At 46.1% G+C, this 18,177-nt stretch overlaps 1 protein-coding gene across 6 annotated transcripts in view; it reads right to left on the reverse strand.

The window, feature by feature from the left end:
• Window positions 1–18,177, reverse strand: part of SPTBN1 (spectrin beta, non-erythrocytic 1) — a 206,786-nt gene that overhangs the window by 59,592 nt on the left and 129,017 nt on the right. For all 6 annotated transcript variants that reach the window (XM_081589621.1, XM_081589622.1, XM_081589623.1 and 3 more), the window contains one exon: window positions 8,917–9,068. In XM_081589621.1, coding sequence (XP_081445747.1) covers window positions 8,917–9,068 — 152 coding nt within the window. The remainder of the gene's footprint in view (window positions 1–8,916; window positions 9,069–18,177) is intronic.

Here is an 18,177-nt window from a genome sequence, read left to right on the forward strand (position 1 = left end):
GCTCCATCCATGGACTGTGTCCCCTTGAATGAAGGACATCAAACTCTCTACCAAACTGTTTTAGTTCTGTCATCTGACAGAATCTGAGCAGCAAGCCAGGAAATAAGTTGGGGGCTGTCAGGACCTTCCCAGGCTGCTCTGGGCACAACTACAGTTCTTTTGGACCTGATCTTGAAAAACAACCTCAAACACACAGGAGACCTCTCAAGCCTCTGTTCTCTCCTACAAAATCCCAGTGCACTGAGTGTTCATTTCCATATGAATATGAGGTGCAGGGGTGTGGGAAGGGGAAGTATGGGAGGGGTCCAAATGTTTTCCTGCAGGTTGGAAAAGCCCATCATCAAGTGGCAGGGACCCCACACTGATGCTGACTGGCCATGCCAGGTTGGGGCTGAGGATGGTTCACCCTGACCCAAATGCAACACAAGTTCCTGTTAACACCAGCCATAAGAAACACTACTGCAAGGAACACAAGGGAAGGAACTGAAATAAAAACAGCAGAGAAATCTCTTCGGTTGGGTAAATGATTAGACTTCTTCAAATAGTTAAAAAAACAAACCTCACCAATTTCCAAAAGTCAGAGGAAATGAAAAACTTTCAGGAGACCCCCTCACCACACTTTGGTTTTATTTTTTTGCAATTCTTCCAAAAATCAAACCAAGATTTGGGCAGGGGTTGATACTCTGCTCTTCTCTCCCTAAAGTTGTTTTATTTTTAATTTTCCTACTGCTCCTGGCCATTACATCTTTTAAAACATCAAACACGAACAAACCAGATTCATGAGTATGCTTCTGCTGGGCAATTCAGTATAGACACTGCTGCTAATGTTGAAATATCCACAATTTAAGTTACAATTTCCCCACTATCTAGCGAATCGGCACCTTGTCTCTCAACTTTTACCTATAACATGAGGATAATATCAGTAATAATCTCAAAGGGCTGCTCCATAAATGAAATGGTGAACTAATCATCACAGTGTTCTCAAACCCACAAAATGTATCTACAAACAGAGGCACCTCAAGGATTTTCCTCTCAACAATTCTTCTTAAAGTTGGGGGGGGGGGAGCATGCCCCACCTAAATTTCAAATTGTTTAGAAATAACACAATTCTCTGTAGACAAACAGGAAATGTTCAGGGTCTAGATAGAACTCTCCTAATGACAGCCAGAGAAGTTGATACACGTCAACTGAAAGACAAATTTCATACCAGAATGGAATGTGCCCCCAAACAGTGGTAATGATATTACTCTTCTAATCCTGACACCCTAAATGGTACTCTTAACAGGAATAAAAGGAAATGGTGGCAGAGAAAACTTATGACTAGCTGGTATCTGGAGGGAAGAGGAGATGGAAGGAGGGAGGGGCGAGGATGTGAAGATATCCAAACCTTGACACTTGGGGCGTCTAGACATAGTAAGACCTCTGCAATTCAAAGTGTATTAGGAAATAAGGCTAGAAAGCATGACTTACAGAGATAGCTTAAATATTACTATAATGCCGTGCAGCTAGTAATTCAAACTAGGTTAACTTTTAGGCAGTGAAAGTTGCTTCATCGCCTCACTACACCTCTCTCCATGTTTTTCAAACACTTTCCCACATTTCATCTTAATTGAAACTCACTCAGCTTCAGTGGCACATGAATCTCCTTTAAACCAAAAGAACCCCTTTAAACCAAAAGAACAAACCAGATGTGGCGAGGTTAGATGATGTACTGGTGTCACAAGGAGGAGGAGTAGGAATTAAGACTAAAACTCTAGAATAGCAACTCCTAAGACGTGTTCAGAGAGGGTCTCTGAAGTGTTTTAATGCTTTAAATGGTATTGGGCAGGTTTAGGGAGAATCATCACAGGGAATTAATTTTAGAAGGGTTAATGATTGCACAGACCTATATGCAGAAACATATATTAGGTCATGAAAACAGCAAAGCTCTCAATATCTAAGAATTCTTAGCTGCCATTTTCTGGGCAACTATGTTAACCTCTCTGTTAGGTGGTTTCTATCTTATCACATTTAATCTTCACACTAACACTACAGAGTAGTAATGATGATTATTCTTGTCATTGTACAGATGAGAACACGTCTGTTTAGAGGGGTGAGGTGATGCCATGGCTGGCTGGTGTGATGAGCTGGGATTCCATAATGTGCCCCCTTCAGGCAACACCGGTAACCAAGTGAGGTACAAACACATTAGTATGTGAAAGGAAATAACGAGGCTTGGGTTCCCATCTGGCAGACAGTTTTCCTTTTTTTTTTTCAGAAGAGCTATTTTTATTTTATTCAACTTCCACCTTCTCAAAAGAAAGAAGAGATAACAATGGAGAAAACTGAACACAAAGGATCTGGGGGAGGGGTGCATCTCTCAGTAATAAACACTTTCCGAAGCCTCGCCCCAAGAGTGGCTCTTTCTGCCAAGAAGAGGAACCTTGTCATGTCTCCATTAATTATTGTCAAATTCTCAGTGTGACCAAGGTCTGTTCCCACGGTAACATGCACATTTCTGTCTTCTGTTGTCCTTTCTGATGGGGCAGTTTGAGATGCCATGAATGTGGAGACAAGGATCAATACCAGATTCACGTGTAACTCAAACAAAGAGGGGTGCTCTGCAGGCTTGGGTTCCTCTGAGGAAATGCCTATATTTTCGGCTCCTCCTTTAAATCCTAACAAGGGTTCCTGCTCTTCCACACCAGGGCCGTGTTCCTCTGCTTTGTGGTCGCTTTTCCTGTTTCCCTTCCTTAGTCCCTTCTGGTCCCAAATCTCTATCAACCACAGCTCCAACCCATCTGGGCCGGCTCCAAACCCATTGTCTTTCTAGCTCCAAAGGAGTGGGAATGACAGGGCTAAGTAACCCACCTCCAGCAACGGACAAGGTAATTTTAACTGCTTAGTAGACCAGCCAGTTCAAGCCCCGTCCCTGAGAATGGGGTGGTCCTGGGCAATTCGCCTTAGAAAGGGAAAACGGAGCTGGATGGCCCCTCCCAGGTCCACAGTGGACTCAAGCCTTGAGTTGAGACCAATTACATGCTGTGGGGCATCCGGGTTTGCAGAACGGTGGAGTGATTACAATGGCAGGGTTTTTGTCAGAGCCTAGAGATGGAAAAAACAAAGCAAATGTTTCCTGGAGCTATTTTTAGCCTCCATGAATAGAGGAGGATGACCTGAAGGAGGACTCCTGGCAGGGTATTTTTGGGAGGACCCAGGGGAGCTGGGCCACTCTTTCACCCTGCTAAGCCCCACTCCCTCTGACTTTTCTCCATGGGTGTCCAAAGCCACCTTGAAGCCACCTGGAGCAATAGATCTCCAGGGCTGCAGGGAGACAGAAGGCCAATCCTGGGAGCTGGGAGAAGCTGACTGCTGAACACCAGCTGGATGGCTTTGCTGGTTGCTTCCTCTCTGTTACAGCATCTGTGAAATCAAGGAATCTAGCTTCAGGGCCCCTAGTCCCTTCCAGCTATAAAACACAGTCTGTGCGCTGGAGGGTGAAAGACTCACTAGCACACAAGGTGAATTCTACAGTGCCTGCTCATCCCTCATTTAGGTGAAGAAAAAATAGAGAAAAAGACACTACTGGTCACAGTGTGCCAGAGTGACAGACACTTGTTTATGTCTTTGCCTTTTAATCAAAAATCAATGTTTGCTACACACACATGCATGCCTCTACTTAATACAGAGAGTAGGATGGAAACACTAATTCCAAAATCTCCTCTGATACAACAGTCAAACTTATTTCACATTAAGTCCCCAAACACCTCCCTATACTTTACACTCTTGAGTTTTAAGAAGAGTATAAAATGATTCTTGCCCAATTAAAATTAAAGGGGAAACAACATACCGCGTCTCATTAATTCCTGCCCATTTCCTTCCTGGTGGGGACTCACTCCCCAAGACAATCTTCTTCACTAGGGCTCAATGAGAAAGGAGGGGCCCAACATACAGGAGAGTGGCTGGAATCTAAGTTATATTCCTCAGTGGCGATACTGCTTCTTCTCTAAAGTGTAAGTTGTCCACTTCATTAGACTGTGAGAATTAAACAGACAATGTGTGTGACAGCAAACACTGAAAGTGACTGACTGTCATCACTCCTTCTGAAAACAAACTCCAATTTAGCCAGGATGCTCTTCCTACACCAGTTTCCTCCTGACGGCCACCCCAAGTGCTCTCTTCACTCTTCCTCACGCTGGCACACGACCCCTCTATTCTATGGCCATCCACACCTGAGCCTCTCCTCTTGAATCCAGCTGCAGCCCCACCCACCTGGTAGGGTTTCTTGACATTCCATCCAGAAGGCCCACTTCCTCTTCTGAACTCGAGTGCTTTGGGGCCATTCATTCAGCTCTTTATCACATGGTATTACTATTACCTGTTACTATTAATTCATTTTTCATATCTGTGCAATTAGATCTGAATTTAACAGGCACATTCTTCTCTGGCTGGTTGTTTAGAACAAAAGCAAACTCTCCCTCACAAGAGATATAAAAAACAGGCAGGTTCTGTGGCCAGTCAATAAATCCTGTCTATATAACAATACATGCCAGCACGGTTCTCCTAACAAAGGTTTTCTATAAAATGCACTCAGGGTAGTTCAACATGGGATTTATTTAAGGCTTAGCAAATCTCATGGTAAGTCTATCTTCTCCACCTAGTTCAGCCTGTTTTGGAATTAACGGTGGTTAAAAAAAAACAAAAATCCTGTTTTTGTTGCTTTGTCTTCTTTGAGATTGATTAACCGAGTAAGAAGACAGAATATTAGGAAAACAACAGGCAAGCAGAAATCAGTGATACCTGTTATTGGAAATGGTGGGAGCTGGGGGAGAGTAGAGGTGTTCAGAAAACCTTGTCCTCTCGGTCAGAGGAGAGGGCTCAGCCTGGCAGGAGCAAGGCAGGAAACCATCTCACACAAAACCATTCTTCATGCTGAGGCCCACAGAGGGAAGGGGGCACAGGCCAGCTTCTAACTTGGATGAGGACCTGTGGGCTCTACTTCACTCCCAAAGTCCAGAGGCCCCACTCCTTCCAAGTATCAGTGGGTCATGCAACCCTAACCCTTCAAGTCCCATTTCTAATCTGGCCTTGGGACTGCGACTAATGACAAAGTGACCAGCACAGGTTCTGTGCTCACTGCGTCTATCTGGTCAGTTGACGCCAAAGTCAACGGCGGTCTATATTCTTTTTGGGGGGCCTTCTTTATATTTTAACTTTTTGTTTCGTATTAGGGTACAGCTGATAAACACTGCTGTGACAGTTTCAGGTGAACAGTGAAGGGACTGAGCCATACATATCCATGTATCCATTCTCCCCCAAACACCCCTCCCATCCAGGATGCCACATAACCCTGAGCAGAGTTCCATGTGCTATACAGTAGGTCCTTGTTGGTTATCCATTTAAACTACAGCAGTGTGTACATGTCCATCCCAAACTCCCCAACTGTCCCTTCTCCCTGACAACCATAAGTTAGTTTTCTAAGTCTGTGAGTCTCTTTCTATTTTGTAAGTTCGTTTGTACCATTTCCTTTTAGATTCCTTATATAAGGGATGTCATATGATATTTCTACTTCTCTGACTTACTTCACTCAGTATGACACTCTCCAGGTCCATCCATGTTGCTGCAAATGGCATTATTTCATCCTTTATAATGGGATGAGTAATAGTCCATTGTATATATGTAAGGGGTGGTCTATATTCTTTCTGGAATTTTAAAGTGAGATATTTACGAAGTTATAGTCCATGGTAATTTCAGAGTAACACATTGGAAAGGAATGGTTTTGTCATCAACCCAATCCCAGTTTACAGCAGCTTCCGGGCTCAGCCTTAGAGATTCCTCACTGCCCCATGAGCTGACACACCTTGAGGCGAAGACAGCGACAAGGAGCCAACCCAAGCCAAGACTAGGGGTGGGGGGGGAGATTCCTGCCTTCTCGTGTTCCACAGTACGTAAGAATCAAGTGTCTTGATAATTCCAATATCTACCCCAAACCTGCTAAAATCTAACCCAGATTTTATTAAGTTGAAAGGCAGGGTGGGGTTAGGGTGAAATAATCTGGACCCTCTGTGAAGAAGGATGAACTGGCTCGAAGAATCTGCTAATAATACTCCAGTCCCTCAAACATCTATCTCCTACCCACTGCCAAGTTGGTGGTGCATGCTTGTGCTGAAATGCTGCCAGAGACACAGCTGCAGATGGAGTGCAAATGTTTGTGTGACCCAGGGATTCAGATCACTGGTGCAGAAAGCCCAGAGCTGACTGAATGTTATCTGATGATACACATTTATCTGTGGACATTAATTTACCCAGGCCTGGAAGTTCTAGCAACAGTGCTCATTTTGGAATCTGAAGATTCAAGAATTGTTTGGGGCAAACCCTCATAGATGAATCTTCTCTTCCTTGGGGAGCATCTCTAACGTGAGTCCCTGGCAGCATCTCCGGCCAACAGCAGAGTGTGGTCTGTGTCTTTTCCAGAAGACTCCATGAACCAGATAAAAGCCACAGGCCCAAAAGAGCCAAAAATCTCCAGCACAAATGAATAAGAGCTGTAGCTTGCTCTTTCTATGGTGTTAGTCACTCAGTCATGTCTGATGACTCTTTCCAGATCCCATGGACTGTAGCCTGCCAGGATCCTCTATCCATGGAATTCTCTTGGCAATAAAACTGGAGAGGGTTGCCATGCCCTTCTCCAGAGGATCTTTCCAACCCAGGGATCAAACCTAGGTCTCCTGTATGTTGGCAGATTCTGTATCATCTGAGCCACTAGGGAAGCCTTATCTACGGTATCCTTCCTTTTTTTTTTTTTTTAACATTCTTTTTTTTTTTTTTGCCCTGTGGTACAGTCTGTAGGATCTCAGCTCCCTGACCAGGGATGGAACCAGGGCTCTCGTTAGTGAGAGCTCAGAGCCCTGCCACCTGGACCACTAGGGAACTCCCCATGGTATCCTCACTTTTGGAATAAGAAGACTGATCAGACTCCCCAGCCAACAGAGTTGGCTGGGAGGAATGGATAATAAAAGAAGTCAAGGCACTCGGGGTTTTACGAAGTGGTAGGGCATTGCTAAAGACAACCTCTGGCCCTGACTGCCTGAGAGGACGCAGACAGCGGCCCCCTCGTATTCCTCCACCCCTGCTCTCCCAGGCCTCTAGGTCACTGCAGAAAAAAAGGAAATATATATACTGCTGGCAGCAAATAAAGACAGGAGTGGGAGGTTTCTATAAACAACCAAGAATTATGCTTTGTTGGCTGCTTTTTTCTTCTCATATTTTTGTTGCCCTGTTCAGAATGAAGGGCAATGGGCTTGACCTCATTTATTATGTGGATATTATCACAGACAACAATCTTCTTGGTATAAAAGAACTACAGGCCTTACAGGGTGAACCATTTGCTCCCCGTGAGACCCTACTGGGACAAAAATAAATGTTCACATAACCTTTAATGATTTTTTTAGCTACTTTCAAAACATCATTCCCTCCCAACCCAAATCAATAGACAATTACACTCGGTTAAACATTAAGAGGGAAAAATAGGGGGAGGGGGTGATGTTGGTGAGAAACTCTGGTTACAAAAATTATATTTAAAGGTGCATATCACAATATTTCTGGTCTAGACTCACTGTTAAAAAAACAAACCAAAATGCACTAAATGACCAGCCCTCCCCATGTGAACCCACTGCCCCCACTCCCACCTCACAGACTGCCTTCAAAGAGGCATCATGGCCACAGAGGCAGGAGCCTCCTTTGTCTGTTTGGTTTGTCCAGTTTGACCCATAACCTCTCAAAGAAAATGAGGCAGCAAGACGTGCATGCTCAGGAACAAAGAACGTGGACCAGAGGTGCTGAAGAAGAAACAGGGCTTCGCTCTCTTTTGGGGACCCTGTTCCTGAACGGAGGGGTTGGGAGACAGAAACCTATTACTACCTGGGCTCAAAGAGGCAGTTCTCTCTGTGGGATAATGTTAGGACAGGGGACAACTTCTGCCTATGATCAGAGGTGTGTGGGTTGGTCTGCATACAGACCCACTGTGGCTGTCAAGTTGCAGGGTGGAGATCAAGTTAAAAATAAGGCTTTCTGACAGCCCTGCCAACCACCAGCATCATATTTTCCTGGTGATGTCACTGCAGATGTGGGCTTGATCCCTGGGCGTCAGACTTTGGCTCAGCCCCACCGCCACCTATGGAACTGTCTATGCTCTGGTAGAAGATGGCATCCATCTCTACACTAAGGTGAGACAAAACCTGTTGGGCTAGTTACAGCGACTGTGTTAAGATTCTTGGGTCTAAGGTTCACAAACAAAAGTCACATCAGAGACAGCCGTGGGAGCTCTGGGGAAACAGAATGGGGAGAATATTTTCATAGCAGGCTGACAACTCCTCTGCCCAAAAAGGCTGGGTGAGTTCATCAGAAGCTCCATGTTTCCAAGGATTCAAAACACCAGCTTCTCCCTCCACCCCAGAATAAAAAGTGTGCGTGGAAGAAACAAAAAAACGCCAGAGACCATTGAACTCAGTTCCTGCTACCTTAAAACGGCAGCTCACATTTTCCAGAGAATCACTAAGACACAAGTTTAGAATTATTCCATGATCTCAAGGGATACAGATTCATCCCAGAGGCCAGCACCCAAGCCTGGTCCTTAAATTTCCAGCATCATGCCGTTTAACAGGGGACACCAGCCAGGATCTTTCTGACCAAAGACAGTAACTTTGCCAATAACCAGAACGAAGCTGCTTCATTACAGTTCAAGAAAATCATCCAGATTCAGAACGCTACCCTAGAGCTTTCCCCACCATGCTCATCACACTTATCAAGCCTCTGCACCTCAGAAATATCAGCCATTAACCGCATAAATCTACAAGAGACAAGCCTACACTTGATTTTTCAAAAACATTTCCCCACCTATGGTACAAGACACTTCACAGCCGCCACCCCCCCACTTACCAGTCTCTCTCCGGAGAGGACCTCCAGCAGCTTGATGAGCATCCGTCCATCCCGAAGGTCAGTGTACAGATCTGTGATCCGGCAGGACACCCGGGCAAGGTGGGAGTTGACCCACTTGGTGAAGGTCTTCTTTTGCACAGCTTCACGTTCATCTGTAAGCAGAGGAGAAATTTGCTTTACCGCCAACCACAGCCTGGGGATGGAGGGTGAGGGGCACGAGATCCCAGCCAAAGGAAGAAGAGCAAAGCTCAATTGTAATGAACCTCATAGTCAGCAACTCGGGAACAGAAGAACTGGACAATCCTTGACTGTCTGAGCCCCTAAGCATAACCACCAGCAGAGCATCCTTTGCTTGGACTCATTTCATTTTCTCCCACCTCTGCTGAGGAGGCAGCAGGATGTAGAAGGCCACAGTGCGCAGTCCTGCCCAATAGTATAATACTTGGCTGGTAAAATTTCTAACGTGTGTGTCACAGCTGTTACTCCTCCAAAGGCAAGTGCAGGAGAAGTACACAGTGTGCAGAAGGACATGGAGCAGAAAAGCTCAGGAGACAGCTAGAAACTGCTTCTCTCACATACAAAGGATCAGGCATCACCTGACAAGATAAATTCACCCGTGACCTTGATCTGCCATGACCCTTTTGCCTGCTTAGTTTGATGTTCAGTGAACAACAGAGAAGATGGTGGGCAATGTGGCAGAGTACAAGGAGCGCTGGCCAAGCCCTGGGAGAGCAGGGCATGGGCCTGAGGAGACTTTGTCAAATATGTGCTGAGACCCTGGGCTCAGCGTCCCCTTCCATAGAGTGAGTGAACGACCATTATTTCCAAGCTTCAAGCGTTCGTGGAAAAGGCCACTGCTGGTTTACGGTCTAAAGTGGGGTGGTTGTACATCTTAATCAGTTGTACATCGAAACCATCAAGGAAACACGATTAAGCTTTTCAAGCCTCAGCGATCAAGGTCTGTCCAAGCCAAAGCCAGAAACTCTAGACCCAACTGCCTAGAACAGGCCCTTCGCACCCCATACAAACAGGCTTCCTATCTCCTTGCTCTGCAGAGTGTTTTAAACTCAGGCCATTACAGATCTTCAACAGAGAGCCACAGAGTGTACCCAGGCCACTGATTCAAACTCCCTGACTGTTCTCTACCAAGCTCAGCAGAGAGCCACAGAGTGTGCTGAGGCCCACCAACTCAAATTCCAACTGTTCTCTACCAAGCTATCCTTTAATCACATACTCACCCCACTGCCATCAGCATGAATTTGTCCTGAAAGGACCCAAGACTTCCTCCTTCCTTTGTGAGGCCCAAGCCCACCAAGAAGAAACTATAAGAAAGGCAGCAGACCCCAACAACTTTTTATGTATTTTTGCACCACCAGTGACAAGTAAAAAGCAGCCTCCTGATGGGGTGTGTACTTGGTGGCCTGGGTGTTCTGGGTTCCCAGGATGGCCTGGGGGCCCTGGGAATATCTGCCTGAAAGGTTCTGCTAAGGCCTCCACCCACCACAGGGAGGAAGCTAGACAGAGACAAGTGTGTGTGAATCACTCAGTCGTGTCCGACTCTGCGACCTCGTGGACTGTAGCCCACCAGGCTCCTCTGTCCATGGGATTCTCCAGGCAAGAATACTGGAGTGGGTTGCCATTTCCTTCTTCAGGGGATCTTCCTGACCCAGGGATCAAACCTAGGTCTTTTGCACTGCAGGCAGATTCTTTACCATCTGAGACAGAGACAAGAGATGAGCCTTTACTGCTGTCAACCAGGCAGGTGAGGCCACTGGGGCACCTTCCAAGACAGCCACCCACCTGCACAGCCAGCGACTCTCCTGGCCCCAACCTCCCTTGAGAGAACAGCCCACCAAAGGAAAAGAGGGCCTTCCCCCATGGCAAAGGCCTACTGAAAACAGACAAAAGATCAAAGAGGGCAGGACTGAGGGAAAAAGGAGAAAGGCAGTGAGGGCCAGAGTGGAGACTGAAAAAGGAGCTGTGCCAATAACATTATGATCAGTGGCAGAGAAAAGACCCCATGCATTATTAATCACATAATCATCCTGATGGCTGGTATCTTTACAACAGGGACATGGGAGCTGCATTTTTTGGCCTTAGGTTGGCTGTTCTGACAGAGCAGGTCCAGAGCAGAGCACACAGACACATGAGGCTTCCCCTAGGGGCCACAGATAGAGAGTGACTTGTGGTTCAGAGGTGTTCAGGGTCAGCTAATTTCTTTCTAAATTATATATCTTTTATGTGCTACATGGTTGGAAATGTCTTTAATAAAGCTCTTGATGGTATCCTAGGCTGTAATTAAAGGGTCTGGGACTCCATGTCGCTACCACACCCAGCCTCTCATGGGAACAAGATGGAAATGAAAACCTGCTTGGATAAAGTTATTCCTAAATAAACAAGTACCACATGTGCCCCCAGCCAACTGTTACTCCTTCGGGTGAATCTCACCTTATAGAAACACCTCTGGCTTCTTTCAGGTTCTGAACAAACAGGTTCCTTTACGAGGAGACTCTGAGGATCTCCTTCCAGAGACAGTCAGCCACCCCTACAGCACCCTGTCCTGAGGAGTCAGAGCCCAATCCCAACTCTCGTCCCTGGGAAGATGCAAACAACGAGGTCACAGGGCGATGGTACAGAGGGAGTTGAGCAGAAAGAGAAGAGGCTGAGGCTCTGTGAGAGGAGGGCTCCCCGGGGCAGCTGTGGTCCTCAGCACCTCCAGGAAGAAGCGGGGAAAGAAGAGGAGGAAGAGAAGTTCAAAACCAAATCTAAACAGAAAGGAGAACTTGCTCTCTAGTCCTCTCTCCCACATCTCGCTCTCTCCTCTGCCTCTAGCCTTAAGAGCAAGCTCTGCGTGGTGTGAGCGTGCTAGAAAAACCAGAGGGTTCAAGTTCCTCAGGCTTGCACCACTCACTGGAGAAGGCATGGAAGATTCCATCCAGGGACTGGTCCAGAACCAACGCCCTTACAACACATGAGGGGCAGGAAATGGGCTCAGCCGAGAGACACAGAGCCGGGCCAGCTTAGCGTGTCCTCTTACAATGGAGTACTTGGTGAACAACAAACACTTCTGAAGCCGGAAGGAGGGGAAGGGAGGGGAAAAAAAAAAGTCTCCACAGCAGGCCAGCTGAGGATGAGGCCTCCTGTCTTTGGGGACTCCATCCTTTGTTTTGCCCTTCCCGGGAAGGCGCAATGACATCACCCCTGCACTCCCAACCCAGCAAGGCCGGGGCAGATCTGGCCAGACGCCTGCCTGAGGAGGATCTGGGGGCCCTAGAGGCAGACAATGGAAGACAGTTCAGAGGCGTGTTCCCCACTTCAAACTGCTTTCGCTGGGCCTGAGCTGAGTAAAGAGGCAGCTGGAGCACCAGAGAAAAAGACCGCCTACTTCTAGTTCTACAAGGAGGCGCAGCTCTGGAAAAGGAAGCCCTTATAAGCTCCACTTGATCTGCTTATTTAGACCAGTGGTTCTCAACTGGGGGCCACTCTGCTCCCGAGAGCACATAAGGCGATGTCGGGAATCGAGTGGGTAGAAATTAAGAGATGCTGTTAAACATCCTCCAGGGCACGGGGCAGCCCCTGCAACAAGGAATTATCCAGCCCCAAATGACAGCGGTGCCTGAGCTGGGTTGAGAAATCCTGGTTTAGACCTCTGGGCTTACACCAACTGGAGCTGACATTAAGACACCCCAGTTGGGGTACTATTCATTCATTACTACCTTCGCCCACGTCAAAGGCTTTTGACCTGGATGGTGTGCTTGTTGGAAACTCCCTGCCCTCAGGCTCATTCAGTTCCACAAAGAGCTGCTACTTTCTGGCAGGGTAGAAGGACAGGCAGAGGGCTTAGTGGCGGTCAGTGTGACACGGGCATTTCTGTCCCCCATGCCATCTACACCCTTCTTTGCCCTTACAGGGTCATGTACTGCTGTTAATCAATCCAAATCATGCCTGTATCTCCGCCTAAGAACTCACCCTGAGGAGCCTGACATTGTGGCAAGTTTGCATCCATCTCTGTCCCAAACTCAGCGGTGGTGTCTGCAAGGAACAGGTACCCCATAGCTGCTCCCTGTGAATGTATTGCAGCCATGCTTGCCCTTCGCCTCCGGTCTTACGCTTACGCAGAGAGACTCACCTAAAGGTGGTTCTGGTATTCAATGAGAGGACATCAAAGTGCCCGACACGTTCTAACTCTCACACTTTTCTCTCACCTTCTCCCTTTTCCAGCAAAGTAGCCTGTTCAACAACTCCAACCATTCAAGTAACTTACCAAGGATCATGGAATCATATCTCAGGGTAGAACAAGGCCTTGCAAATCATCTGAGTCAACTTTCTTTTCTTTCTTTAAGTCTTTACTAAATTTGATACAGTATTGCTTCTGTTTTATTCTTTTATTGGCCAGGGATCAAACCTGCACCCCCTGCATTGGAAAGCAAAGTCTAAATCACTGGACCATCGGGGCAGTCCGAGTCAACTTTCTTTCAAAAGCAAAAACTCCCTTCTACTGCACCTGGACCAGCTATTTAAATTTTTTTTTAAAAAGGGGGAACTGTGTGTATACAGTAGAGCAGGAGGCTAATAGTTGTACAGAAAGAAAACAACTTGTTTTTTCCCTTTAAAATAACAATATCATTCAGCACATACTTACTGTATCCCTGGTACCGATCTGTGTGCTTTATTCCTCTAACTACTCCACTAAGCAGGACCTATTAACTCTCCAAGGCAGGCTGGCTCCAAAGCCCAGTTCTCAATCACTATGCAATGACGCGTCTACCACAACATGCAAAAAAACACGTGTCAATGATAATATCACGAGAATCACTCTAATCTCACCATCGTAATCCAAGTCTTTACTTTGTTCAAGGGTCTACTCCATCACTGAGCAGCTCCAACTGTTGGGGTGCTGTTTCCATCAAGACTAGATGGCTCTGTGGCCTGCCGAGGAAGCCCGCTCCACCTCTGATGCTATGGAAAATAGATCTCCTCACTCCTTCACGTAAAAGCCTTCAGGTCTGAGCACTCCTCATTGATCCCTTTTTGCATGACGGTCAGAATGTGGTGCACAGACTGAAACCCAAGATGGTACCTGAAGACTTGACCACCTCTTGGAGACCTAAATATCACCGCACACTTACCAATACAAGCTCAGACTTGAGGCAGCCACAGCACCAGCAGTCCAGAAGCATTCCCCGGGTCGGGAAGATCCCCTGGAGGAGGCAACAGCAACCCACTCCAGTATTCTTGCCTTGAGAATCCCATGGACAGGAGTCTGGCAGGCTACAGTCCATGGGGTCACAGAAGAGTGACTGACCAACAACAAACATATTAGAGGTGCAACCCTCAGATACAAGAAAAGTGGGGAACCACATGAGGAAAGGGCAAAATGAAGCCCTAGCCCTCCAAGGGAGAGAGCCTGGTGAGTCAGTGTGTAGATGCAGGGGTGGCAGTCAGAAAGGACTCGTAAGGCTGCTCTCAAAAATAAGTTTGCCAGGACCACAAATTCTACCATGGAACCCTGAGGACCTAGAACCAAAAAGCGGTTCCAAACACGAAGATCCAACCAGCTAAGTCTTCTTAGCTCCATAGGCTCAGACATGAACTAGCCAACCACCAGGTCAGTGAGGACCACTGGGAAGCAAATAAGAAACCCAACCTTGAGTGAGGAGCAACATCTGCATTGGCCTCTGATTGGAAGGGATGAATAACATGTGACTTTTATAGCATGGCGCTCTTTCCTGAAAATAGAATTTTACAAGATGACACTATCATGCCTATAAACAATAATTGACACTTTCTCAAAGCTCACTAACTCAGAAGACTAACTTTGTCAGGGACGTGGGACACCAGCGTGCTCTCCTGCAAAGCCCAAGGCTTGGTGGGGTGGTGGGCTGTTCAGTGTCACCAGCCACCAGTGACACTGGCTGTACCGGGTGTCCTTGGGTGTCATTCTGTCTCTTCCACTGTTTAGGTTAAGAAAGATTAGGATCTTTTCCTCTGAGTATCTAGATTCACTGTCTTTTGTTTTTGATGTGTGTGTGTGTGTGTGTGTGTGTGTGTGTGTATACGTGCTTAGCTGCTCAGTTGTGTCCAACTCTTTGTGACCCCATGGACTATAGCCTAATCAGAAATTTTCAGAAGACGTCTCATAGAAAGAGGATGAGATACGTAGAACAGAGAAACATACTTGCTTAATTTCAACCAAAGGGCTGTGAATATCCTCTTCATCATCCCCTCCTAGAAGCACATAACTGACTTTCTTTTTAGGGAATAACTATGATCAGTATTGGAAGGCTGGAACACTTTTTAAAACTAACTTACTCTGGAGAACTGGCTCTAACTGGAAAAATGAACACTGTGTTAGCACGAGTTAAGCTACAGGTTATAGAAATAGCTTTGATGAACAGAAGGGCATTGTGTTATGGAAATGATTGTACAGTATCTTTCCACAACACCCTCTGTACAGAAAGCTAAACATAACCACATTCACCATATGCTTCAGCTCCAGCTATGGAATGGGACGGATGGCAGCCAGGGATGAAGAAAGGCCTGGAGGCATGAAACCATTTCTGGATGGAAAAATAAGGGGAACACAGAAACAAGGACTGACAAATGACTCCATTTATTCTCTCAATGACTGAATTTATACCTGACTGAAAGAGGGAAAGTCTTTCTTCTACTTTTCAAACAGTCAGAACCTGTTGGTGTAACCCAGTATCTTCTATCAGGATCTTCCTCAGTTGTGCTAAGATAGTCGCCTATCTTAAGCAAGAGTTGGCAACCATGTAATTTTTCTCCATATAAACACACAGTCAAGTTAGGTATAGACTTGGGTTCAGAGAAGGGAATGAGGTACAGAATGGAAGCAGAAATCAAAAGGAGACAAGACAATCATTCCATAAATACATCCCACAGGTAGCTACTTAAATCAACAATACTGTACAGCAAGCTGAGTAAGGACTAATCTGGAGTTGAGAGTATTAATAAGCTCCAGTATTTAAAAAGTGCAGACTTCACACAGAACTCTCTACATAAGACTTGCCCTTGATGAACTGAAAGTCTAGCTGGGGAAACTATATGGAAAGTTAAAAAATAACAAAAAATATTACAAAGCAGTACAGCTGCCATGAGGATGATCTCAGCAATGTATTTTTTGGGTATTTGGAAGGTAAAACCCACTACAGTTAGGATGGGTTCATGTTCCATCATCCAACAGTTACTGAAATCCCTTGCCTCGTGCCTTTCCTATCCTTACCCTTCTTAAATATCAGTGCCAGAATTATCTCCTCCAAACAGTGGTGTTTCAAAGGTATGCCACTGCACCAGCATCTTCAATGTTCCCCAGCCATCTACAAGACAGTCCGAATCTGTGCCTGGCATTCAAGGGTCCTGAACAGCCTCTAGCAGGACACCTGCTTTCTCTGGGATCCCTTCCAATACCCACCCATCTCCCTGCTCAAATCCAACCCCAAAGATCCTTACTCTTCATGTTCTCAACACTCACTTTGCACATTCCTTTCCTTCACCTTTGCTTACACCATTCTCCTAACCTTGAAAGTACTTCTTTTAAGACCCAGGCCAAGATTAGTTCTTCCAAGAGGAATGCACTTGATGGGATGAAGTCTCGGTCTCTCTCCTCTGTTTATTATGTCCTATCTCTTTAACTAGTCTGTAACTGCATCCAGGGCAAGGACCCAACTCCATATCCGCTTAGAGCCTTAGCATGTGCCTGGAGACTAGGGGGTGGAGGATGCACAATAAACGTTTGCTGAACACTCAGTGCCCAACAAATAGGCTCTCAAGTTAAGTCTGGTGGCTTCCGCTGCTGGTTCCAACTGTTCATGAAGAAAACCGAACTGCAACTGTTCTTCGGGGTCTGATAAATGATAAAAATGCAATTTTGTGATATTGTCTTTCAGGTAAGAAGGGGTCCAAAAGCTAATCTAAAAAGTAGTTTCACAGAGTTTTGTTTGTTTCTGCTTTGTTTGGGGACAATTGCCACCACATGCCCATACAATAAGAGTGAAGCTGCAAAACACAGAAGGGTATAACACTATTTCAACGTGACCCAAACAAGCCAAAAGTCACAAGACTTCATTTATACTAATTTTAACAATTTATCCATTAAAGCCCAATTCTTGAGGGTTTTTTTTTTTTTTCCTCTTTTTAAAGAATTCTAACTCAGAACAAAAGGATACAGTAGGGTGGAGGCCCCATATGTGCCTTGGCTTGAAAAAATAAATAAATCATTTCCCAAGAGTGACATGCAAAATACACAGAGCAGGAAACCGGAAACAGGCAACTGGCTGAATTGATAATAGAGAATCAAACTGTTATCTTGAGGCAGCAAAAGGAAGGAAACTAATCTTTTGACTGAAGGCCCTGTGAAGGATTAGTCTGGGGGCCTTTAATTTATGTTTGCTCATTTGTATATAAATAGAACTTGAGTGAAAATACTTTCCCAACAGTTTAACCAGCTTCATGGACAAAACACATGTAAACATCTGTTGTAAATGCATGTGTAGCAAATATGAAATTCTCTGCTAACACTTAACATTCTGATGTGCAGACTATAAAACAACCGTGAACTCCCCATAACCCGGCGCCTACAGTTTATGTCAGGGTGCAAGGCTTGCAGCTTCCTGAGGGTCTTTCTTGTGAGCAGCACAGCCCGGCTGTGCCAGGGTGGGAATCAAGGCTCACAGCGGGAAGCTCTGGAGGAGGCTGCAGTGATGAACTGAGAAAGCAGGCCACGTTCCAGGGCTCCCACCCTGCCACGGTTATCACCTCAAGGTGAGCCCCTTAAAGTCACAAACACTGACACTGAGGCTGTGGAGGAGCCAGAGGTGATGGTGGGGGCCAACTCTGAAACCAAGGAGACCAACAGCACTGACTCCCCTGAGATGAGAACCAGGGTGAACACCACCAAACCAGAAGGGACGAGTGAGTGCCTTGAAACAGAGAGACACACCTCAGGAAGAAATATTCAGAAATCATCCACTCAACCTGCCTAGAAAATTTGCGGCATGCTTCAAAACAACTTCACAGACAGAAAACCATCCCATTGGCTCTGCTATTCTCCATCTCTGTGGATCAGGCCAGCAAGCAGGAACCAGCCTGAAACTGCAGCCAGGGAAATCAAGAGGGTGAGGGATGAAGTGAGTCCTCCTTCGCTCCCATGCACTGGTGGAAGCTGCAGCAGTACCTTGTTTATTATAAGCCACCAGTTCTGACTAGACAAGGCCCAGAAAGGTTCTGGGGATTTTGCTG

Source organism: Giraffa tippelskirchi, chromosome 4 (genome assembly GCF_054371585.1).
Source record: "Giraffa tippelskirchi isolate mGirTip1 chromosome 4, T2T-mGirTip1v1.2.pri, whole genome shotgun sequence".
Classification (NCBI taxonomy): Eukaryota; Metazoa; Chordata; class Mammalia; order Artiodactyla; family Giraffidae; genus Giraffa; species Giraffa tippelskirchi.